Below are 25320 nucleotides of genomic sequence, written 5' to 3'. Positions count from 1 at the left end.
TCTGCTGTCAGTCATCAGAAAGGAAAGTGTGAGCTTGAACACTGATATTTAGGTGAAATTAGCTTATTTCATGCAGAAATGCCACTTACTCTAGTCCCTTCTGTGTAGATCTTCTCTGCTGGACCTGGGATCTGAGGACCTGAAAGAATGGGGGGACTACAGTCTAATGCTGTAGATGACCTTACTTCAGTGTCAGTGGACTTTTATACACAGGTATAACAAAGGAAGCAATGGTCCACGGAGGTTGTTAGAGTTCAGAAAACCATGTAAATAAATGTCAGTAAACACATACTAAATATTAACAGAGCAGCCCTTTCCCAGAGCTTTCTCAGGACAGACTAATTTAAACACAATTACCTGGCATGTACTATAGATTCTATCTAGGGAAGCAGGAAAGCAAGGCAGAGGCCATATCCAGACTCAGGACACACTGACCAGATTGGGTTCTATAGCTATGTTCTGACATCCAGCAAGAACAAACATGTCTCATAAATTGAATGTAAATGTTTGTCACAGGAGACATGAAATCATGTCCAGGAACAATCCAGGGAACAAAATATACCTGAGGTGAAAGGTCCTTTGCCTTTTTTCCTGGAACCTCTCACTGTTCCCCAAGGCATTGTTTACCATGGGCTATTCTTTTGACTGTGTATGTTTTGACACCTTCTTTTTGGTGAACCTTTAAACTGGCCCTTTGATGATACTGTGCAAACGAGATTTTTCAACACAAGAGTTATATAGAAAGATAAGCAATTCTCCACCACCACTTCCCAAGTAATACATCAGAATTGATTAGCCTGACTCAGTGGTGCACACCTGTAACCCCAGTGCTAGAGAAGCAGAGGCAAGAAAACCACCACAAGTTCAAGTCTACACAGTGAGACTCTGTCTCAGAAAAACAGCAGAGTAAGTCTTAGCAAGATGTGGTGGCTCATGTCTGTGGTCTCAGAGGTTAAGAGGCAGAGACAAAATTGCCAAGGGTTCTTGGCCAACCTGGGCTAAAATTGCCATGATTCCAGGCCAACCTTGGCTACACAGGGAGATGCTGTTTTAAAGGGGAGGAGGTGTCCTTGTAGGACAGTAGTCCCATGATAGTAATTCCGTACCTAAGAGAGTAGGTTCTTTGCTGAATTGAGATCAGATGTGTTAGGCAGAAATACAGTAACCCCCTTCTTAATTTCTTTTTTCTTTTTTTAGTTTTTTTTATCACAACAACCTGTGCTGTTGTCAACATAAGTAGTTCATTCCATTCAATTTATGAGGTAGCTGGATGTCTGCAGTAGATGTCTGCCTATCTCCAGGTGGCCAGGAAGGCTGGGTTCATTAGTTCCCAGGACAGACAGACAGGCTCACTCTGCCAACAAGAGAACACTCGGCCCCAGCATGACTCCGTCCTCATACACACGTCTGCTGCTGTCTATGAAGCAGCTACTCCCTGTGTGACTGGATAATGCCCTCGATGGCTGTCAATGTGAACGACCTAAAGTTGCACCCCACCAGTACTGAGGCCTCGTCACGTGCTAGACAAGCTCTACCAGTGAACTATGTCTTCAGCCCTTTTCTTTTTGGCTGTGTTGTGGTTGGTTTTGAACATGCTCTCACCAAGTTGTCCGGCTGGATTTGAATTCACTCTCTGTAGCTCAGGCAGACCATGCCCTGGTCTCCTCCTGCCTCAGTCTCCCAAGTAGCTGGGAGTACAAGCCTGCCTGTGCCATGTGGTGCAACTGTTCCTTTCCTTTTCTTTTACATCAAAGATAGGCAGGCACCAGTGGCCTCTCACCAGCCTTGGAGATGGCGTGATGCCCATTTCACAGTGAAGAACCTGGGATGTTTTTGCTGTCTTCCTAAACCAGAAACTTAAGTCATGGAGAACTAGAACCTCCAAAAACCTGGAGAATTAAGGAGGAGGCATGGAAGCAATCCTGTCTTAAAACTGAAGGAGTGGAATGGAAATGTCACTCACATCCCTCTCCTACCTGCAGCCTCAAATAATGAAGTGCCAGGCAGGGGCCTCTTGGAAGTACAGGCTGGGCAGTCACCAGACAGCCCCCCCCCCCCCCCGTGGGAGGAGAGTGCTGGGCCATGGGACAGGGACCAGGCGTGTGGAAATGCACTGTGTCCTCCCTGAAACCAGCCCAGACCCCACTTGCGTTTCCATCATCTCCTCACCTCAGTTTCCTCTTAGCAGCCCCGGCTCCTCCCCACACCGGCCTCTTGCCAGAATCTGCTCTCAGTTAACAATTTGAACAGTCTCCACCCTCTGCATGTTACAGGTGCTGAGTGACAGGACGGGTTTCCGTGCCCAGTGGAACTTGTACAGCTTTTGACACCTTGGAGATATTTTTAAACCTAAAAGAACAATAGCCCTGTGGTGGTCGACTCTCTGCACTGAGGATATTTCATTTCCAAAATAGAATCCTGCCTGGGGATGGACATTAACAAGGGGGCTGTCTGGCCGACCCATGGGCTCCCCCACTGGTTCTCTTAGAGATGGAGGCTGTTCTTGGCAGGAAAAATGAAGGGAGCAAGGGTGCTAAGGTGTCACTGTCACACAGTGAACCTGAACAAGAAGAGGCGAAGCAGTGGAGGCAGGAAGTTACCCTTGCACAGGCTGCCATAATGCCATTCATCTGGACAGTGGGAAGTGTTTGCTGAAGGGTACCCAGCCTGCATGGACACTTCAGGCTTGTTTGAGAATGTGCCCACACTGCACCCCAACCTCCTCCCCCCACCCCCGCAGGTGGGACTTGAGTAGAAGAACACCAAATAAGCCTCCCCAGCAGCCAGGCACTGAGGGGGAAGAGCCGCCTCTGGCCTGGACCAGCAGCCAGCAGGGAAGTGCTGTCCAGATCCTTAGCTCTATTTCAGTGAGCTTCCTGTGGGCCGCACCTGTGGGCCGTGGGAAAGGACGGCTCCTCACATTCCTCACCTCATCCTAGGTGGTGCACACGTCCCCTGCGTGACTTCAGGTCTGTTCCTAGGAGTAGAGTGGCTGTCGAAAGGCCGACTTCATCTGCAGTAGATGTGAGGTCGCTTTTCCAGAGCTGTGATAGTTTACACGCTGCCAGCTCTGTGCATGAACTTCCTTATCTTCCCACATCTTCTAGCACTTTCCACTCACCAGCAGACCGAAAACCCTGCCAATAGCATGGCCTCTCTGTGTTGCGATTACAGCATTGAAATGAAGGATGAGTTTGTGGCAGGTGCTGTGTTCTGCTTAGGTTCAACGTCAAGTGAGATGTTTTGTTTAGGTTGAATGTCAGGTGGGATTGTGTGTGTGTGTGTCTGTTATTTATAATGAAGCTTTAATTCAGAAAGAAAAGCAGGTGGGTAGCTCTGTCACCTGGCTTTGACAGGAGTGCCAAAGCCTCCGATACCACAAAAGGAAGATAAAAATTGTATGTATTTGTTTTGTCCAGAAGAACCAGTCAAAACAAAGAGGAGAAATTTGAAGCTGCTGTTTTAACTTGAAGAGTTAAATGTTTGAAGCACAAAAGAAATAGCAAAGAACAGAAGGCAGGTAACCAGTAAGCCTGCCACAGAAGCAGTTGCAATGTCTGGCAAATTAAGAAAAAAAAAGAATGAGAAGCAGGAGGAAGCGTGGTGTGGCGTGAACCGTCTGTCCAAGAGTTATAAAGATCCACTGTGTTTAGCAACATTGTTGTTTTGGAGTAGACCCTGTGGGGAAAAGGCAGATCTTGAGAGAAGGAAGGAGTTTAGAGGGGTGTGCATCTGGGGATGGCATCCATGTGAAAGACAAGCCTGGGGGGTAGGAGACACATGGGAGGTTTTTTCCCCACTTGGTCTCATAGTCTGCAGTCAGTCAGAGAGAAATGTTAGAACTGCCTGACTTGTTCCAAGTGCACACCACTGCTCTTTGCTCCGTCTCTCTGAACAGTATGGACCCAGACTTGGAGCAGAACACAACCGCGCACACACTGTGGTCACCGTCACCTGGAGTCTTGGAAGGTGTGTTCCCAAGAACAGACCCATTTGTCTTGTGCTGGGGCAAAGCACTGCTTCCCTGAGCCACCAAGTGATGACTCCTGCTGGCGGGGGAGCGAGTCCCATCCTCTGACCACCCCGACCCTGTGTGTGAGCACAGCCGCCTGCCGTAGTGAAACTGAGCTGCACATTTCATGCAGAACTGACAAGTAACTGCCTCTGTGTTCTGTGATAATGATGTTCAAGTTTGACCTGACAGAGTAGGGTCTCTGCAGACAGAGAAGGGAGGTGGACCCCTAGACTTCTAACCCCAGATACCAATCTGCTGTTGGATACCAGCCGGTGCATGCATTTGTAGTGGGTGGTGGTTTCTCTTTCTGATGCCCTGCATTGCAGATGTGTATCTACTATTATCCGTCCTCACCACGTTTAAGCTACCACCTACACAGCTGCACAGCAAGCTTCCAGCCCCCACTTCTAGCAGCCCCAAAAGATCACGGGGCTCTTTTGGTGTGGGGATCTCCAGTGATGGAGCTTACATAAGCCAGTAGTAAGTCACCTCTGCAGGCATCCATGGTTTCAGATCTTCATTCTCACATACAACAGAAGCTACCGCTTTGCTGTCATTGTGTGATTTATGAGGTATGAATTATGCATAGATGGGTGACTAGAATGGATGGAGTCATTTGTCCAGCTTAGGAAGTCACATCTCACTTAGCTGAATCTCTATCCACCGCCTACACACAGTCCTCCCACTCTCGGCCTCTTGACTGGCTCCTCTGGGCTGTTCTTCTCTCCCCCAGTTTCAATATGTGTCTGTCATGACTCACTTTACCTCCCACAAAATCCTGGGTAATGTACAGATGTTTTGGCTTATTAGCCATGGTGAAGAGGGTGGGTCTTAGATTCGGCCAAGTCTTAGTTAAAATCCAGTTCAAAGTAGCTGTGAAGCCTGACACAGGTAACTTGACCTCCTTCCACTGACTTGCCCATCTGTAAAATAGTGCCATTGATCTATAATAGTGAGGCTACCAATATTCAGCTCACGAGGCTATTGATAGATGAAAGGAGGTAGGAATTTATATGTTGCTCAGAGTAGAGCTACGGGCACTTGGTAGAATCAGCACATACGATCTTGCTTCTGCTGCGTCTCCACTTCCGTATCTGCCTGCTTCAGTTCCATTTAACTGAAGCTTCTCTTGAGCAGAGGCCCAGTGAGGCTGGCCTGGCACATGTTTGAGTGTGCTGTAAGTAAGAACAACAGTTAACCCAGCCATAGGGCCGCTTCCAGCTCCGTGAGGGCATTGTGTTGTGTGTGTGTGTGCTCTCCGGTGTGTTTTCCTCACTTCCGGCGGCGACCTTTCCTCTCTGAGCCAGTGGCCAGTCACCTTTGAAATCACTTTCTGACTTGAGGCCATCGGTGAGCTCGTCTGTGTCCCTCTTTGGTGTTTGTAAGCTCCTTGAGGGCAGAGACTGTGCTCATCTGCACAGTGCCTGTCACAGAGCAGGATCGGCATGTGTTTACTGAACAAAGGCTGAGAGCAGAGATGAACACAGACACAGGCTGTGGGCAGAAGGACAACAGCCAAGAGAAGTGAAGCCCTGGAGAACTGGTGATTTGTTACTATGGTGATTTCTGGGTATCTTTTGTTTGAGGGATGGGATGGAGGAAGTTCCTTTATTCTTATTACTGTTTTCTTACTTCCTCATCTGAGCTCAGAACAGCTGTACCCCCAGAGTCAGTGGACAGAGCCTCCCTAAGACAAGGGAAGAGGTAGGTGCTGAAGCCCCTGAGCCGGATCAAAAGCTGTTCTTCATACTATCAACAAGGGCACGCACGTGAGGTCTTCTGAAACTGCAGTTAGAAAGGACTCCTTAAGCCTAGTGCAACAGTACGGTAAAAAACTGCAGGGCACAGTGAGCTCAGCTGGGTGCTTGAGCACTTACAGCCAGAGTTGACCCTTTGGCCAGGTCACTGCATTAGTCCTCAGGAGCCAGAGGTTCCGCTTAGAGACATAGCTGGACCACACAGGTCTGTGGGCTCCGTGGTTCTGCTGGAATCTGTGAAGAGAGGCTCTGGCTTCTTCAGGAACGTCAGCATCAGCACAAAACCAGGCAAGCTTCTAGTGAAGCAGCGCCATTGCTCATCAGTGAGGGAAGTAGGCTCCAGGGTGTTAAAAGGGCATACTCCAAGCCACACAGTCACTCAGCATCCTTGACACTGGCTAATGGCACTACTTCCGTCCCTTCTGCCAAGCAAGAGCCCGATATTAAGAACTAAGGTGTCATAGACACTTGGGGAGCGACCTACCTGTCCCTTGGAAATATCTAAATGCAGAGTATGCACTTCAGAGACAGTGCGGTGTAGAATACAGAGGATGTGATGCAATAATGTGGACTCAGCTCCAAGCCTTGCACTGGGTGATCTAGGCAAGTGCCTGAGTTCTGTGAGCCCAGTGCTTCTTACCTGAAACCCTGGGCATGGTCACTCCCAGGACTCAAGGAGACTATGTTAAGTGCTAAGAAGCTTTGCTCCTCAATTAGGTGTTGTTATAATTCACTGTTGTTCTCTTAGGCAAAGGAGCTTATTGGCCAGTGGTAGAGGGACAGGGGCATGTGCCCAACAGTTCCAGGCTTGATTTCCGTGTGTTACATTCACTTCGTCCTTGTTCCCTTATGTCCAAACACAGGCTGCCTGTTACAACAGAAAGATCTTATCCCATACACACCCCCTCTCCGCCCCCTCTTAAATATAAGGACTCACACATGATGTTCATGCTGCCCTCGCCTGAAGGTTAGAGCTAGTGAGTTAGGGTGAATAAGGCCGTCCAAGGTTCTTGCTGTCTTGATAGCGAGCCATTCCTTAACAGGTTAATGTCTTCTGTCTGTTCAAGCTAATTTCCCAGTACCACATACTCCTGTACCACAGGAAGGGAGAAGGAAAACACATTCCTACCTAAAGATAAAGAACCTGGGTTTGTCACAGCCACCTACAGTCAGTCCACCAGATGAAGTGACACAGAATCAGCCAGATAGAAGAAATCTGAAAGTCTGGCCTTCAGTTGTATGGCCATAGGCCTTTCTGCCTCTTCTGGGACTCACTCACTACCAGAGATGGATGTGGGCCTCAGGATTGTCAAAACTATTCTTTCGGGGATTTTTTTTTTAAATTTTGTTTGTCTTTTGTTTTTTAAGACAGGGTTTCTCTGTTATGTAGCTCTGGCTGTCCTGGAACTTACTATGTAGACCAGACTGACCTCCAAATTCACAGAGGTCCACCTTCCTCTGCCTTTGGAGTCCTGGGATTAAAGATGTGCACCACCATGCTTCCCCAGAATTGTATTCTTTCAGGTCTTGGACCACCCTATCTGATACCAGACTTCTCCAAGCTCCTAATTATTATTCAAGACAATACTGATGATGATGATGATGATGATGATGATGATGATGATGATGATGATGATAATTCACATGTCAAGTAAAGTCACTGTTGGATTACCTTACCATGTGTTTATAATCAATTAATTTTAAAAATATTTTAACTGACAGGATTTCTGTCAGACTTCAAGTGTGTCATCAAGTGGGTTAGCTGAGGTAGCATCAGTTCCTTCCTCAGAGAGGGGCCAGTTTGTCACCCCAGACGCTGTTTTCTAAGGGCTGCTGGGAACGTCGCGCTGCCTGCAGGTGGCTCCATGTTCTTATCTCCTCCTATAATTCCCTCTGGGTCTCTGGCACTCAATCAGTGCAGAGCTCTCAGGCTCCCCAGCAGGGAGGAAGCTCAAGGAAGGCAGAGATCAGCCTACTTTCCTTCCTCACAGACTCTGCACCATGAAGAGGTGGGAGGAGGCTGGCTGGAGTCCACCTCTCCGCTTCCTTTGTCGCTGCTGTTTGCTCTTAGTTCTCTGGAGAAGCCACGGGAATTCGAGCAGAGTGTGTTTTCCGACTGCCTGGCTTATCAGCATTCATGCCAGAGTAGCTGCCGCAGAGCTTTGAAATTCTAAATCTCTGCCCGGGCTGCAGAGGCTGTCGCTGCTGTACTCCTGTGTTCCTTGCAGCTTGAAGAAAGTGCCAACATGCAGTCCCAGTGGCTGTGAGACACGGGCCTCCATGTCACACTTCAAAGGCGATGCCTGTCTCAGTCCCAGACTTGCAGTGCAGATGGCATCTGTGTTCACCTCAAAGGTGGAGGCCGGTGTGTTCTGCTGGGGCTCTGTTTCCATAACCAAGCCCCAGAGCGAAGGGGCGGCGTGGAAACCACATCCCCTGCCCGATAAGCGTGTGCATGGGAAAAAGGTTCCGCACAAGCCGTGCCATGCATGTGGAGGTCAGACAACTTGGGAGCAGGCAGTTCTTTCCCTCCAGCGGGAATCAAACTCAGATCTGTGAGCTCCGCAGCAGCTGTCTTCACTCCCTGAGCCGTCTCAGCCACCTCCATCTGCTTCTTTAAGAGATGGACCTTGACTCGAGCTACTGAATTCAAGAGAAGAAAAAGAATCTACTGTTTTCTCAAAGGCTCATGCAGAATCTTCTGGTGAGGAACCTCCGTGGCGACTGGAAAGATCTGCTGAGTGGGTTTTTGTTCTGCCTGAGAGGGAACCTCCTGGACTTTGATTCTCCTCCCAGAGAGGATGTTGATGCTGCCTGCTCAGACACCGCTTTGTGCTGATGTGTCTGCTGTGTCTAGGCCAGGTGACAGGGTGACCCCTGGCCCTCGGCCAGTCCTGCTACAACTGTCCTAAAACAGAAGAGGCCAGAGAGCCAGGCTTTGCCACTGAGGCCCAGATGTGACACTGGCTCTCCTTGTTGGCTGTGCTGGTTTGTGAGTAGAAGCGCTTGGTTTTGTTTTTGTTTTCCTGTGGTTGTTTCCACAGAGCATGGGCAAAGAAGGTGGAAACATGCTTGGCTGGAGAGCATCAGGGAGAAGAGTGTCACGTTGCATAGGCCACAGTTGCTCACTGTTCTGCACTCTACCATGATTCAAGCAAGATGGCTCAGAAGTCAAAGCTGAGTGTGCCAGCAGGAAAGAGTGAAAACCAGCATGTGGACAAATCCCCTGCCTCCACCGACAGCCAGCATCCAGAGAGCCGCATGCTGGATGGTGGTCCTCCTCTTCCTAGGGCTGGCCACTGCACAGCTCAGCACAGCTCGGCCCCTCATCCAAAGCCCTCAGTTCCAGGAGCTGCCTGCTTCAGGACTCTCATTCCTAGTTGGGTGGGTTCTCCAAGGGCATAGGACTGCTCCTGTCCCCCAACTCTTGGTTCTGACTTTGTCTCCCAGGTCTGCCTGTGTTACTCACAGAGTCCTCAAGTTTGACTTGAAGTGGTTCTGCTTGACCCACCTTAGTAAGGTTTCTGTGGCTGTATGTGCGTGTCCTCACCCCTTGCTCTCTACGCAGCCCCTCACTGCCCACTGAGGGTTGGGAGCACATTCACCCTCTAGACTGTTAGCTCTTGTGCCTTCCAGAAGGTGCCTCTTAATGTGCTTTGAGTTAGCTGCGCCTTCCCCTCTCCAGTTTTATACTTCATTAATATATATGATCATTTCAACTGACATACAAATTCATTTGGGAACTGAAACAAAAGGGCTATTTCCTTTGGAAGAATAAAGGCAACTTAGTTTCATTTTCAAAATGGTGCATTCTCACGGTACAGTCTCAGTGTAGACAATCTGAGAAATAAAATCAGAAACTAAGAAAGCACACTTTGCCGTGACAACACCACCTGCAGTGATTTTAGCCTAGTCCCCCCCCCCCCCCAAAGCGCTTTCCAGACATCCATTTCATAGCTGGAATGGCACGGGCCTCTTAGATACAGTGGCCTGCTTTACAGTTCTGATCATTTCCGTTTTCTTCTCTGCTTAGCATTCTCTCATGGACATATCTCATATATTCACCACCCTCTCGTTAAACAATTGTATTTTCTAACCTCCCAAATGATAATCAGCATCTCATACAATATCTCTTAGCATAAACTCACAAGCCAAAAGGCAAGCCTGTGTTTAAGGCCCCTGGTTGACATTACCAGTTTGGTCCATCGAAATTTTCTATATTAATTCCCAGTCTCCACAGCAGTGCAAGAGCACACTCAATTCAAGGAACCGTCAGTCACTATCAATCTGTGAATTTTGAAAGATGATATCTCACTAAACTGTTTCTCTGATTACCGTGGAAAGTGGTATTTTCCCCTAAGTTTCAGGGGTGGGTGGGTGTGGATGTGGGTGGGTGAGTGTATTTGTGGGTGTGGGTGTGTGTTGCCAGTGGTTTTTCCGCATTTCTCATCTAATTGGTTTGTCTTCTCTATATAAATCCATTTTAAAATATATATCTACAAAATAAACTTGTCCGTAAATGTTCATAACAGAATTATTCAAAAGAGGAAGTAGCTAAGATGTCCATAATTGCTGAATAGATGAGCACCATGTCATATAGTCATTGACATATTTTTAGTGATAAAAGATGATACTTTAATATATATTACATTATTAATGAATCTTGAAAGCATTATGCCTAATGAAAAAGAGAAAGTCACCAAGGTCAGGTATTGTGTGATTAAATCCATGCAAAATATCCAAAATAGGCAAATCCATAGAAACCTGAGGTGGCTTGGAGGTTGTCAGGGAAGATAGAGATGGGCAGGTGACTGCTTTAGTGCACAGGGGTTTCTTTGGGGATGAAGGAAATGTTCTGGAATTAAATGACAGTGATGGTTCCTTCATAAATACCCTTATGAATCCACTGTGCCACACTTTAAGGAGGTAGATTTTATGTTTTTTTAAATACATCACAAAATAATGTAAAAGTATTAACCAAAGGAACTGTTCTGTGGGCTGGAAGAATTGGGGAAGGTGGGGTACCCTGTTCCCGCCTCAATTCTTTCATAGAGACAGAGCTAAAACACCTTATTTGTATCAGCAGTTTCGCAGTCCTGTCAACTCGGAGATCCAGAGCAAACTGGCACAAGAAGTGTCTTCTCTCTTTGGAGCCCTTCCAGGGTTTGGTGCGAAAACTTCATTTGGCCGTGTAGGTTTGGGACCCTGTCCAGCATCTGGCCGGTTGACAGCAGTGTTGATGCTCACTCACCCTCGGGGTCTCATGCTTCGGTCTCCCATTCCACTAAGTGCTTCCAAAGCTCCAGGCCCTGCGAGTAGGGGGTTGTCCAGGAGGAACAGACATTGTAGTTTCTCAGCCTGGAGCTTATCTGAACAAGCAATACTGGAAATGGGAAGCCACAGAAGATCCCAGGTGCCAGGGGTGGGGCTCTTTCCTAAGGTGCCGTGATGTTTGTGAATGATTCCTTTCATCCCGTTGCTATGCAGGGTGGAACAGGATCTGTCCTCGTCCACCTGAATCCTTTGCATCGATCAGTCATCAATGATCCAGTAGCCCGACCTTTAGTGTTTGTGAAGAAAAGCTTTGATTGGAATGTAGTAGCTGCAGTTTGCTGGCCACTGCCTGTGGCTAGGATCTGCACTGTGCACATTCCCACAGTTGCATGGTCTTTACACCAAAGAAACTGCAGTCTTTGGGAATGTGTGTTTGATGGGGGCTCTCCTCCACAGGATTCTACCATGAGTAGATATTTATTTTGTGTTTGGTTGGGGCTAATAGGAGGTGAATGTGTATTTACTGGACAGGGTACCGTAGAGACGAGGGTACCTCATTTCAGTTTATGAGGTAATTTGCCTGTAAAGTGAATCATGCCTTAAATGCAACAGGAGAGATCATTTTTGTACCAAGGAAACCAATGCTGCCTCCCTCGTGGTATGTATAAATACCCTTGCCACAACTAGGAAAGATCGGGAAATTGAGGGCTGCTTTAGTGTTGCTAGCTCAAACAGTTATTAAGATGCCAAACCATACCAAGGAAGAGGTGACTCACTCTGCATACTGTGGTCCCAGCACCTCCGTAGAATCGACTGTTCACAGTGTGGAGTGTGGATGGGAGACAGGCACCATGCCCAAAACAGGGACTCTGCTCTCTCTGCCCTGGAGGTGCTGTCAATGAGGGTCCTTCTCTGTAACATTCTTCCTCCATGCCTCCGACCACACCTGTGTGTGGACTTGTCAGGGCTCCATGGTACAGGACTCAGCTTTGTTACAGAGTACCTGTTTTCACTGCTCATCCCCACCGAGCTCAGCTGTGGACACATTCCCTAGCCTCTCTCGGTTCTTCCCTTATGAAGTACAGGAAAATGGCAGCCCATGTTTGGGGAGTTAGGAGAATTTCCATTGCACAGTGCAGCGCCTGGTGTCCAGTGGGTGCTTACTTATGCAGGCTGTGACTGCCAGGATGTGGAGCTTTCGTCTCTACGGTACCCTGTCCCATAAATACACATTCACCTCCTATAAGCCTCAGACAGCGTCTGTTTATTGGCTCGCCATTCTGTGGGCCGTAAGCTGGCACACAGCATGACCGGGGTCTCTGTTCAGCAAGGCTAAAATCAGGCTTTGGCGGGGCTGTCATCCTGAGACCTTGCTAGGGAGGTCTTGAGCAAGCTCACTTGCTGTGGATCTGGGACTGACATCCCAGGTCCCTGCTTCTCCCGGCCATGGGCACTCCTCGGCCCTGGAGGTCCCCACAGGTCTGGCCCAGTGTTAAGAACTGCAGTTGAGAAGATCCTCAGCTTCTCACACTTCAGCTCCGCGTGTCCAGGAAGAGCCATCGTCTTCCAGGGCTTACTGGATGATGTCAGCTCATCGGGATAATGTCTTTTTTTAAAGTCAGCTCTGCCAAGTCACACAGCCTGTCCCAGGAGTGACTGTCTCATTCACACATCCCAGGGGTTGTACAGGGAGTATTCCTTAGGGGCAGGAATCTTGGGAGGTAGCTCAGAATTCTGCCTACCATAGCACAACCTTAGCAAAGCACATATTCTCACTTGTTCCTTCCAGCTGGCAGCAAGTAGATTTTTCCAAGTGGGCAGAGCCCTCTGCTATGCTGAGGCTGGGTGGGCCCAGCACCAAGGCCTGTGTGGCTCAGCCCCCAAGATCTTATGATTACACAATGCAAACCCAGCTGGGTTTTTTCTTTGCCTTGGGACCTCCAAGAGCGCTTATGTAACCAGGAGCCACCAAGATGGTCCTGCTTTTTCTCCAGCCTCCCAATTCCTAGGACCCTTCTGGCTGTACCCAAAAGACAGAACTTCCCGCTCTCACCCATATGATGTTAGGATCATCTGGCCCTGTGTCCTTCAAAGAGAAATGCCCCATTGCACAGAGTTGAAAGGTGCTCGTGGATCAGGAAACTGGGATGGCAGGTTCTGTAACCCCACACCCACTGCTCCCAGCATGCTGTTCAGTGAATCTCAATCAGGGAAAACTCACAATCAGCTGGCCAGACTTTTCAAGAGGTTGAGAATGTAGTAAACTACCTTAGGTCAATCCTGTGGGTGTTTGTGACTTTGCAAACATCAGAAGCCGTCTGCCATGAGCCTCCTAGCCTAAGGTCACCTCAGGCTTGCTGTTCTCCGCCTCCTGCCCGCGTCCTCATGCCACTGCTGTTCACTAAGAGAGGGTTTGCTCAGGAAGCTGTCTGCTTCTGCCTTTGCCCCCGGCAACATGTGTGAAGCTGCAGTTGACCTACAGCTCTGCTCTGAATTCTCTTTGATTGTGTGTAGTTGGCCCAGTTCCCATCCTGGTCTTATCCTCCGCCACGGGATTTGCCCAGGAAAGGGGGATACCAGAGTTGAAGGGATATCTCAAGGCCGAACCAGGAAGCAAGTCATGTCAGAGTACCGGCTGACCAGGCTTAACCTGGGCTGCCCTCCAAGCTTTCAGGATGGGGCCGGGGAGGGGAGGGGAATAGGAGTAGGATGAGGAGCTAAGTGTAAGGGCTGTCTGTAGCTAGAGTTTTCTTGCCTGGCCCACAGTCAGGACAATTCTCTGTCACCTGCCAGTCCCACAGCCACTCAGACCCGACCAAGTAAACACAGAGACTTATATTGCTTACAAACTGTATGGCCATGGCAGGCTTCTTGCTAACTGTTCTCATATCTTAAATTAATCCATTTCTATAAGTCTGTACCTTGCCACGTGGCTCGTGGCTTACCGGCATCTTCACATGCTGCTTGTCATGGCAGTGGCTGGCAGTGTCTCTCTGACTCAGCCTTCCACTTCCCAGAATTCTCCTCTCTCCTTGTCCCACCTATACTTCCTGCCTGGCCACTGGCCAATCAGTGTTTTATTTATACAGAAAGATATCTACAGCACTAATGTAGATGTAACCAACTGTCTTATTAAATAAGAAACACAGAACCAATGCAAAGAAGAAAACCAAGAGATCAGAGCTAAGAGCCTTACCTGCCTGCTGCAGCTAGCCTCTTCAGCCAAGAGAGCTCTCCAAAAGAGACCTACTTCCTGTCTGTTTGTCTTTATATAGACTTTCTGTTCTGCCTTCTCATTGGTTGTAAACCCAACCACATGACTGCCTCGTCACTGCCTGTCTGTACAGACCTCCAGGTCTTCTATGGTTGTTATTGAGATTGAAGGCGTGTGTCTCCATGCTGGCTGTATCCTTGAACACACAGAGATCTACCTAGCTCTGCCTACCAAGTGTTGGGACTAAAGGCATGCACCACTAACACCCAGCTTTTGCTAATAGCTCTGACCCCCGGGCAACTTTATTTATTAACATACAAATAAAATCACAATTCAGTACAAATAAAATATCACCATAGCTGTCTCTTCCCTGCACCCGCCTAAGCTGGCTCCAGGGTAACAGCCTACTCCACTGGAATGACAGCGACTCACTGGCTGTCCCTAGAGTCTGTCACAGAGAAAGTGCCAGCATTGCCTGTCTTTGTTACCCAGCTCAGCATGAACCTGAAGTCTTCTTATAGAGCCAGAAACTTGATTGTGGGCATTGCTCTTAGGTTGACAGCTGAGGAAATAGAAACATTGTGTGTGTTTATGTGTCCACAGACTGGAATCCGTAGGAGAGAATGTGTACTCACCCATGCCCACCTTGGGGCAAATACATTACACCTATAGCAATCAAGACCCCCAATACTGTAGGTCACTTTCAATCACAGAACTGTGTGAAGGATTTGAGGCCACACCATGACATAACAGTATAAAGTGATCATGTGTGCTGTGCTCATGGGAGCAGGGTGTGGCCACGCTTCAGTGTCTCTGGCAACTCCTCCCCAGTTGTGTAATGCTGCTGGCACATTTGAAAAGATATGCAAAGATGCACATACACTTTAGTAAACTGGTTCTTTCTGGTATATGTACACTAGAAACAGGGCCTTTCTGCTTCAAACCAATGGAAAAGCAGGGTCTTCATGGCTAGCATCCGGACATCTGACCATTCACACAGGATTGGGTTAGTCAAAATGCTCCTCTGCCAGCTCTTCTTAGACACGAAACATGGACTAGAGCCATGGTGGTACATGACGTGGCGTCTTACCAATCAGAACTCCAGGACCCCAGTGTTTTCCGAGTGGTCCTGACAGTGTTTTGCAGTGACGCACAAATCAAAAGCAAGTGGGGTGGTGAGTACAGACCGTGTTGATGGACATAAAACCACAGCACAAAACTGAAGAGGGAGATTCTTCTCTGAGCCCAGTTGCCTGGAAGGTTGCCTCCTGGCAGGGAGCCTGAAACACGGAATGCAGTGCATACAGTGTCCTCCGACTCTTCATCAAACGCTTAGACTGCCTGACCCAATTGGGGCAAGAAGGCCACAGGCTCTCACACACATATTTTCACTAGGAGTGACTCTTAGTGTCTGGAGCCTGCATTATTTCTGTTTGTTCATGCCGCTGTTTCTGTCTTTACTTCTGATTCTTCATATCTGTCGTCAGTAAGAGAAAAGAGCAAGCAAGATCTGTGCAGAAGCATTAGTTAACTCCAAATGTCAAAGGCACTCAGTATACTCGTCCCATAAAAGATTGTTTTCTCTGAAATAATCTTGATGGTTTTAATTTATTCACATGACATCTGTAGCTTGCTGCTGTGTGCTCAGCTCTGTTCCAGGCTCTTGAGACACACACACCTTTGAAGCAGAGGGCCAGCAACCAATCCCTGACTTCAAGGGATTCAAGGAGTTATGCCTTTCCCTCTACTGTTGAATAAAACTAATGAAATTAGTCCTGGATTACACTGCAGGACTCGTTTTGGGGACCTTCGAGGTTATCTTCCCTTTGGTGGGATGTGATGTCCTGTTTTCTGCAAGGACTCTAGTGGAGGTTGCTTTGTTGCATTAGAAAGATGGTTTGGAATGAAAGCTCTTGTTGATTTTATGTTTTCTCTGGGATAATGCCAGTAACATTGGAGCCAGGGCATTGCTTGTTGCAGGAGGCTGTTCTGTGCATCGTAGGATGTTTGGCAGCAACCCTGGCATAACCCCAGATGTACAAGTGCCCGTTTCCCTGAGTATCAGCGACTGAAGGCATCTCCAGACATTGCATGCCGTGTCTCTTGGTGGACAGGGGTGGTAGATGTGAATGTGACCCTGGGAGTCTAGGCTCGCGTCCTCTGCTTCAGTAAGTCAGTGGAACCCTGAAGAAAAACAGCACTTGGAGCAAGTATTTTCTGTCTGGCCCTTGCCAACTCTCAGAGCAGCTTTCTACCACGGAAGAGTTAATATAAAGTGAGCAAGATATTTATCAGTCAGATGGAGCAACAGCAGCAGCAGTGATGAAATGCCCTCAGTAATGCCTTGGAGATAGTTCACATTTCCTGTTGGAAACTTGTTAAAATCACTCATTGACCGTAAGTTAGAGAGCATCTTGGACACAGTATGCTATAAATTAATCTCGAATGATTTATGAGGAAATGGGCTCCAGATTTGGTGATCTCAACTCAAGTAGTGGGCGGCTGCCTGATAAACATTCCTATTCTCAAGAACTCTAGTCAGCTCACTAAGTATTTGCTCAAGTGTAGAATGGGAGAGCTTTGGAATGTCTAATGCACTTCTGTGCTCTGCTCTAGGAGAAGTCGGTGCATGGGAACTGCCACTGGGCATCTCCTCACCCGGTGACATCTCCCACATTGGTGTGAATTGTCCTTCATGAACTCAGGTTTCTTCCTGCCCTCCCCAATGAGTATGTGTTATTAGACATGATGTCACATGTTTCTTATTGACTCTTTGGACCCCAAAGCTACTTTTCTGAGTTTTGGCAGGGATACCTGCTGCAGGTTCTGCTGGCCTCCTGTCCTCTTACAGTCCAAAGTGGTGACATTTGCTACCTTCCCTTATATTTCTGAGTTATCCTCACTTCTCACATACATGCTAGGACGTTAGAAAATTCAAGACAGGGCCTGGGTGTGGTGGTGGCACATGCCTTTAAGACCAGCACTCAGGAGGCAGACGCAGGCAGATCTCTGTGAGTTCCAGGCCAGCCTGGTATACACAGTGAATTCCAAGACAGTCAGAGCTGCATAGTGAGACCCTGCCTCAAGGAAGGAAAGAAAAAACAGGCCACTCTGCCGATGAAAGTCACTGGGAGAAGGTTGGTTTAGTACAGAGAGGACACAAGATGCAGGGTTTTCACTCATTCAGTTGTTACTTAGGCAAGAGCTGCTATGTTCTGGGCGTTGGCAATGTATCTGTGAGAAAATGAACTTCAGTCCACAGGGCAGTGGGACAAGTGGACAGGCCATCTTCTAATGTGGCACAATGGGTCCCAACCTGAGGGACAGCGTAGAAGCCAGTGGACCATTAAAAAGGGTTCTGCAGCTTGTGGAAAGAGGGGTCTGAGAAGGTGTCTCCAAAGAAGGGCTGACTCACCTGGACAGGTCCAGGAGAAAGGGCAGGTGTGGTCAAGGCCACATCCCCAGGCAGGAAGGTAAGAGCTGAAGCAGGAAGCCTGAGGTAAAGTGGAGGAGCTATGAGGATGCTCTCAGGATTCCCACAGGAGCACCTGGCTCTGTGGTGGTCTACGCAGATGAGGAGGAGCCCTGGGGAGGTAGGCGCGAGGAGGGCGGAGTGACAGCCGCTCAATTTTTTCATCCACCACTACCTGCAGAACGTAGCAATGCTCTTCTTAAATGAGTTTAAGAACGCCAGACACTTCACAGAAATTGAAATGCTAATGAGCAGCTTTAAATGCTTGTTTCCGGAGGCTATCATGACAGCCTCTCAGTTCTGCCCAGTTTTCTTTTCACTGGTAACTACTTCTTAGTTTTCAGACTGATCATCACTTGTGACTAAAGAGTAAGTCCCACGAGTGGAGACATCTGGTAAATAGGCTGTGTCTGGGCTTTTCCAGCTCACCTGGCATCCTCCTCAGATTGATGGCCTCTGCTGTATTGAAAGGTTTTGCCCTAGTGTTGGGAAACGCACTTTATTGCCCACACATTATTTTTGAGGTGACTATAGAGCAGCATAAGGAGCTGGTGGGCCGCCTGTAGGCAGGCATGTGGTGATGTGGAGTTCCCAGGGGGCACAGGCCTCGTTTGAGGGAAATTGCACCTGGTGGGCATTGGTCTCTGTGATCATGCCGTCATCCAGAGCACACGAGGAACAGTGTGTCAGGTTCAGAGGACTGAGGTGTCTCCTAACCCTGGCCCCTTGCCACTGCCTGTTAGCCTGATAAATGTCCCCTCTCCCTAGTCAAGCAGCCAGGAACCATGCACCTTCATGCGCCTCTTTTCTCTTCCCGTCAGGAGTTTGGATAATGGGCTGTGTGCAATGTAAGGATAAAGAAGCAGCGAAACTGACGGAGGAGAGGGACGGCAGCCTGAACCAGAGCTCCGGGTACCGCTATGGCACAGACCCCACCCCTCAGCACTATCCCAGCTTCGGCGTGACCTCCATCCCAAACTACAACAACTTCCACGCAGCTGGGGGCCAGGGACTCACGGTCTTTGGGGGTGTGAACTCTTCTTCTCACACTGGGACCCTCCGTACGAGAGGAGGGACAGGTAAGCCGCTGACAGTCGGGAGAGCTGAGGGGACGGCTGGCCCAGGGGACGGCTGGCCCAGGGGACGGCTGGCCCAGGGGACGGCTGGCCCAGGGGACGGCTGGCCCAGGGGACGGCTGCCCCAGGGGACGGCTGGCCCAGGGGACGGCTGGCCCAGGGGACGGCTGCCCAGGGGACGGCTGCCCCAGGGGACGGCTGCCCAGGGGACGGCTGGCCCAGGGGACGGCTGGCCCAGGGGACGGCTGGCCCAGGGGACGGCTGGCCCAGGGGACGGCTGGCCCAGGGGACGGCTGGCCCAGGGGACGGCTGCCCAGGGGACGGCTGGCCCAGGGGACGGCTGCCCAGGGGACGGCTGCCCCAGGGGATGGCTGAGCTCCTTGTAAGCTGTTGTTGGGGGTGGGGTGGGTGGGGCGGGTAGAGGTGTTCCACAGCAAGTGTGTGGCAGTCAGAGGAGTTGGTTCTCTCCTCTCACCACGGGTTCTAGGAATCAAACTTGGATTGTCGGGCCAAACTTGGATTGTCGGGCTCCGGCAGCACATTCCTTTACCCACTGAGCCACCTGGCCGGCCCTTTGACTCTGCTCGTAATTATTTCGGCAGCCCCTACCTGTGCTCCATATGACTCACTTTGGCTAAAGCTCTAACAGAAGTTTCAGTCAACTTTATCCATCATCTACCATTCAAAACAGAAGGCCCGAGTTGAATACTCAAGATCAAAATGCCTGGCTTTGGGGGCACAAACGGCCTCTTGTTACTGCTCTGAGAATTCCGCATGGGTTAGTGCACCGCAGTGTCCTCCTGGGCCCTGTAAGCCGAGCGTTCCCACCCGTGGCCACCCTGAATACCTAGCATGGCCACTCTAAAGCGTGGCGACCTGAGCTCTGTCCTGGGTCTTCTGCACCTGAGACCTCAGGCCTGGCTCTGGGTGACCTCGAGCTCTCCAGGATTGATAAATCCTTCCCTCACTTCCGGGGTAACTTCTGTCCCTCTTCTTCCTACTCTTCAGCCTGCTGGCCACTTGCTGGCCAGTGTGGTTATTGGCGGCGTGTTTTTACCATTTATCTCAAGCTCTCAGTATTTCAGCCTGATAAGCCTTCCAGTTTTCCATACGTCTCTATATTTTCCTCTGTCATATTCAGTGTATGTGTGTTGTGTTGTTTTGTCTGTGATTTTGGAGACAGGCTACCACTTTGTAGCTCAGGCTGTCCTCAAACTATTAACAACCTCCCTGCCTTGGTGAGTGTTGGGATTACAGCCATGAAACGTCACACCCAGCTGTGTGTTTTAAACTTGAGTTTTGTATGCCAAGACCATCTTCATAGTCTCTCTCTCTCTCCCCCCTTCCTTCCCCAAGTTCCCTTTGCTTTATGCCACAAGGCTAGGTTTCACTGCCGTGTCTGTTTGCTGACATAGCTTTATAACAAATCTGGCGTACATTCTCACATGTTTTCTTCGCTTCTTGTAAGCTGTCTAATGCATCTTTTGTCTTCCAAATCCTCTCCCATTGCGTGAACCATGGTAACCAGATATTTGCCATTATTTGTTCCAAAACTGTTCATTACAAAAGTTTAAAAGAATGAAGCATCATCTCCCAGCTCTTCTGGGGACAGATGCCTCTCGTCGTCTATGACAAGTCATCCTGACTTTTTTTAACCTGGAGAGCGGATGCTCCTGACACTGTTAGGCTCTTTCTCTGTGTGCAGCACATGGCAGGGGACTTGGGAGAGGGCACGGTCTCTTCCCTCAGTGCTGGGCCAGTCTCTGCCCCACAGAACAAACATCTGTGCTCATCCCTGACAGTCTTACCCTTAGATCCAGCTGTATATGCGACCCTCACCAAACCTCCTGTTCTCCTCCGGGGGCCTGGGAAGGAAGCAGACAGGCAGTCTAGGGCCCTCTGTCCTTAGAAGATACGGAAGAAAAGGGAACGCCGAAAGTATACTACACACACACATACACATGCGCACACACACACACACACACACACACACACACACAGCTCTGCTGTGAGAGTATTGAGTGGTTTGTAGCCCTAACTCTTAATTCAGCAAACAAAATCATCATCCCTGTTCATTCTGAAGTCTGTGCATGCCTCATTCACTAAGGTCCTCACCATGGGCTCCTTGTCAAACCTGTGGGTATATACCACAGTCAGGGATAATAATCTTAGTGGAAGAGGCCATCTGACTCCTTATAAAATTTAAAGTTTCAGATGCCGTGCCCTGGAGCTGGCGAGGTGGCTTAGGGGTTAAGAACCCTTCCTGCTCTTATAGAGGGCCCAGGTTCTGTTCTAGCACCTCCATCAATCAGCTCACAACCACTTACAACTCCAGTTCAGAGGGATCCAGGTTCTCTTCTGGCCCCCACAGCCTCTGACACACATATGGTGCACATGCGTATACACAGGCAAAAGTGTATACATATAATAATAAATTTTTAAAAAGCAGAACCCTGGGATGTCGGCAGATGCCCTTTCCTTGAGTGGTTTGGTTGTGTTGTGTGTCCCACTTTCTGGCAGATCATCTTCAGTCCCCAGAGGCCACGAGCAGTGTCCACATCTCTCTAGCATCCTTTGCTTCCTTCTCCGCCTCAGTGATCGAGTAAGAGGGTTGGAAGGTCTGACTTGGTGTGGCTGCCTTCCACACGGAGATGGCTTGGTTCTCTTTTTACATTATAAAAGGAGAGGCATGTGTCACTGACATATGAAGTAAGAGTAGGCATGACCATAGAGGCACCTGCCAGACTCCCCCACCCTGTCAGAGAAACCTTGGAAAAGGAAGACAGTACCAGGTGATCCCTGCTCCGTGGTCAGGACAGGTGAAAAGATGGTTGTCCCCCAGCCTTCTGCCCTTGTCGGTCCTGTGGACACGGTCCGGGAAACAACAGCCTCCTCAGCAGGGGTCACTCTGAGACCATCATGGCGGGCACTTTGAGGTGTGTGCAAATCAAACTGAGAAGCCAGATACAGAGAAATCAAACACTTCCTTCAGCTATCACTTCCTGTGTGACCGCCACTGAACTCAGCAGCTCGAATATGATGCATTTGTGATCTTACATTTATTACCTGTGTTTCTGTGGGTCTGCATCTGGGAGTGACAGCCTGGTCTTCCGCCTCAGCATACATAGTCTGTGGTCAGGGTGTGTTGACTACACAGTTTGACTGAGAAGGAACTGCTCATGTGCTCTGGGCAGGGTCCAGTTCCTGGCTGGGGGTTAGCCAGTTTGTTGTCACAAGTGCCTTGCCAGCATGGCGCCCTTCTTAACCAGAGTCTGCAAGGTAGTGTGGCGAAGAGAAGTCTGTCTTCTGAAGAGGTGTGTCACCCTGGGGATAGCCTGTCACTTTCATATCCTGTATTAATCTGAATCAAGTCATTGTGTTCATGAGGCAGGGAGGCTGCACACGGGCATGAGATCCAAGGCAGGAGTCAGGAGCACTGTCCTAGAATTCTGCCCGCCAGGTGGAGCAAGCCCCGGACGAGTGGGACACCGGGCGTGCGTTTGTCTGGGTGTGTTTTGCTCTTGGTGGTAAACTTCTAGAATGAGGGAAAGGTTCCTGGGGGTCAGCGGGTGAGAGGACTGGGGTGGGTCTGAGGAGGAGTGAGGAGACCATGAGGACAGGTGAACTCAAGGCAGGAGAACAAGGGGCAGGAAGCGTTGGCAGTGGGACCTCAAAGCTGACAGCCATGGCCACAGCTGCAGGCACCAAGGGCAGTGTGTCTTCCGCTTGGGGTGACCATTACAGAGGTGTCTCTAAGTCTCCCCAGGCCACAGGGCAAGTTTCCTGTTCATTCACTGCTATGTGTGCTGGAGTTGAATGATTAAATACAAGGCCTTAATACATGCTTCCAGGGACAGTGGGTGGGGGACCATGGGTGGCAGTATGTGCTGCAGACGCATGTCAGTCAGAACCCTACCTCTTCCCCAGTACCCACCCAAAGTTGCACAATGAGGCATCCCTCAATTCCAGGTTTTTGTCATAATGTCCCCTCTACAAAGACCATGGTATAACTAGCCACGGTATCCCATATTAATTACAATACTTGGTGTTTATTAATGCCAAGTAAATGTAGATTTTTAAGGATGAGACTTTAGCAAAGATGTAATTGTTAGTATTAGTAACCTGAGTAACGATGTTCTTCCTCGTCTTGGCAGGAGTGACCCTGTTTGTGGCTCTTTATGACTATGAAGCACGGACGGAAGACGACCTGAGTTTTCACAAAGGAGAAAAGTTTCAAATACTGAACAGCTCGTAAGTTTGGGATCGGGGGAGGTGAAGCACACTGCCTTTTGGTTTGGGGAAAGGTTCTTGTGACAAACACATTTCCTAGCTGAAGATAAGGAAAGAACGTTGACCGGGTTCACTAGTTCATAGCGATACAGCCTGAGTGAATTGGTTAAACAGAAAGTACAGTATTCTGTGGCACTGTATGCTCAAGGACTTTTTACAGCAGAGAACATAGTCTGTTTTAGAATCTATTTCCTAATTTTGTGTGTGTATACTGTGTCTATGAGAAAGCTGCTGTTGTATGAGGGGGGTGTGCAAGTGTGTGCATCAAGGTCAGAGGAAGCCATCAGGTGGCCTCTGTCACTTTGAGGCAGGTCTGTCCTTGAACCTGGATCTCCTGGTCTTCAGCATGGCTAGCAGCCAGCAAGCCCCAGGAATCCTCTTGTCTCTACCCCACCCCCACAGCACTAGGTCATGGGCTTGTGACAGGATGCTGGGATGCATGCACTCCTAGCCACCAAGCATCTCTCCAGCCCCAGGGTCCTGTTTTCGCATTTTAGAAAAAGCCTTAAAAGAGCCAGCCACTCCCCCACTCCCCTACTCACTCACTCACTCACTCACACACACACACTCTCTCTCTCTCTCTCTCTCTCTCTCTCTCTCTCTCTCTCTCGTCTTCTCTCTCTTGTCTTCCCTCCTCCTCCCTCCCTCCCTCCCTCCTTTCCTCCCTCCCCCCATCTCTCTCATGACTGGCACATGGCTTGGCTGCCCAAATCACATGCTCTCTACCATGAGATTATCTCCACATTTCAGCTGTGGGCACGGGCAGCGGCCTCACACTTGGGGCCAGCAACAGGGTCCTCTACTTTTCCCAACCGTGAAGCCTGTGGAGGTGGTTCCCTGAGTGTCCGTGCACTGTAAGGAGAAAGCAGAAGCATTTCACCCACAGGAGAATGGCTACAAAGTGTGTGTTGTAATGTGACCACTAGGAAGGACTGTAAACAGAGCAGGCAAACTTAGGGGTACAGGTGACATCCTTTTCTAGTCCCACCTTGTTACCTGCCCAGGAAGAGCCGCTGTGGATCAACCTTAGATTCTAAAACATCACCTCTCTCAGTTCTAGGCAGTGTGTGTGGATGAGGGAACTGCAGGAAATCCAGGCTCCCAAGAAAATGGCAGAGCCATGCCTCAGCCCCTCAAGGGTCTTGAGAGGTGCTCCCCAGTCATTGGGAAAGATTGCCATTGGGGCTGGGCACGTCAGGGAGCTTGCTCATGCCACCAAGTCTGATTGCTTCTCCTCTAGCTGGATTTCGTGGTAGCTGAAGGGTTTGAAACTTGGCTCTTCAGTTTCCTCTAAAAAGATGAACATAGAGAGGGAGGTAAGAGGTAACACCCCAGGAAAGAGGAGGGGTATGGCAACAGAGGACTCCCTGTAACCTGCAGCCTGTCTCCTTCCTGGGGGCACCTCTGGCTCTCAGCCCCGTACACTGAGAACATACCAACTTTTACTAGTAAACCCCAATACCTCCAGAGACACTGTCTACATAACCCCAGGGACATTTAAAATTAGGAACACTGTCATCCCCAACAGAGGTGTACCTGTGTGCTGTTTTTTAATTTACTGAAATACATGCAGAAATGTGCATAGACTCATGCCTGGCGATGCTTGTATAACAATGTAACTACTAACTTACCACCTTGCAAACTCACACGGAAAAGTGTAAAAATTGATACATTTGTGCTATATGTATCTTACCACAGTTTTTCACAAGCATCAAGTTTACTGTATTCTCACAAACTAAGCATGTCTGTGCAACCAGCACCCACGATGAGAGCCTTGCCTGCCCCACATCTGCCTCCTGCAGACACAGGAATGTCATAGTAAACAGCTGCCGGTTATGGAAAGCTCCTGGGTGCTGACCATGTGCTGCTACAATTGCTGTCATTGATTCTTCCCAGCAGCTGTCGCAGGATGTGTCGCAGTCGTTAGGTGACATCTGAGAGCAGGAGGGCACAGGTTAGGGAGCCGAGGGCACCGTCCTGGCAGGTGGCAAAGCCCAGGGGGAGATGAAGGTTCAGAATTCCGAGTGCAGTGTCCGATGGGACCGGAAAAGCCCGGCTGCTGCCGTCCACCGTAGCTCAAGTATCTGCCAGTAAAAGAGTTAGAACGTTGGCTGGAGAGTCGGAGAGGGAATTTGGCTTTGATCTCTTCCCATTTGTGATCGCTTATTGTTAGTTTGATTCCCAGATGAATGCTTCTTGTCACAGTCTGTTGACTGGGTTTA

At 49.3% G+C, this 25320-nt stretch overlaps 1 protein-coding gene across 7 annotated transcripts in view; it reads left to right on the top strand.

Moving 5' to 3' along the window:
* Fyn (FYN proto-oncogene, Src family tyrosine kinase) overlaps window positions 1-25320 on the top strand; it is a 197006-nt gene that overhangs the window by 125932 nt on the left and 45754 nt on the right. For all 7 annotated transcript variants that reach the window (XM_059272534.1, XM_059272531.1, XM_059272529.1 and 4 more), the window contains 2 exons: window positions 18554-18811; window positions 22963-23059. In XM_059272534.1, coding sequence (XP_059128517.1) covers window positions 18565-18811; window positions 22963-23059 — 344 coding nt within the window. In that variant the 5' untranslated portion in view covers window positions 18554-18564. The remainder of the gene's footprint in view (window positions 1-18553; window positions 18812-22962; window positions 23060-25320) is intronic.

Source organism: Peromyscus eremicus, chromosome 8b (genome assembly GCF_949786415.1).
Source record: "Peromyscus eremicus chromosome 8b, PerEre_H2_v1, whole genome shotgun sequence".
Lineage (NCBI taxonomy): Eukaryota > Metazoa > Chordata > Mammalia > Rodentia > Cricetidae > Peromyscus > Peromyscus eremicus.
Note: the sequence above shows the minus strand (reverse complement) of the source record. Positions and strands in the feature narration are given on the sequence as shown.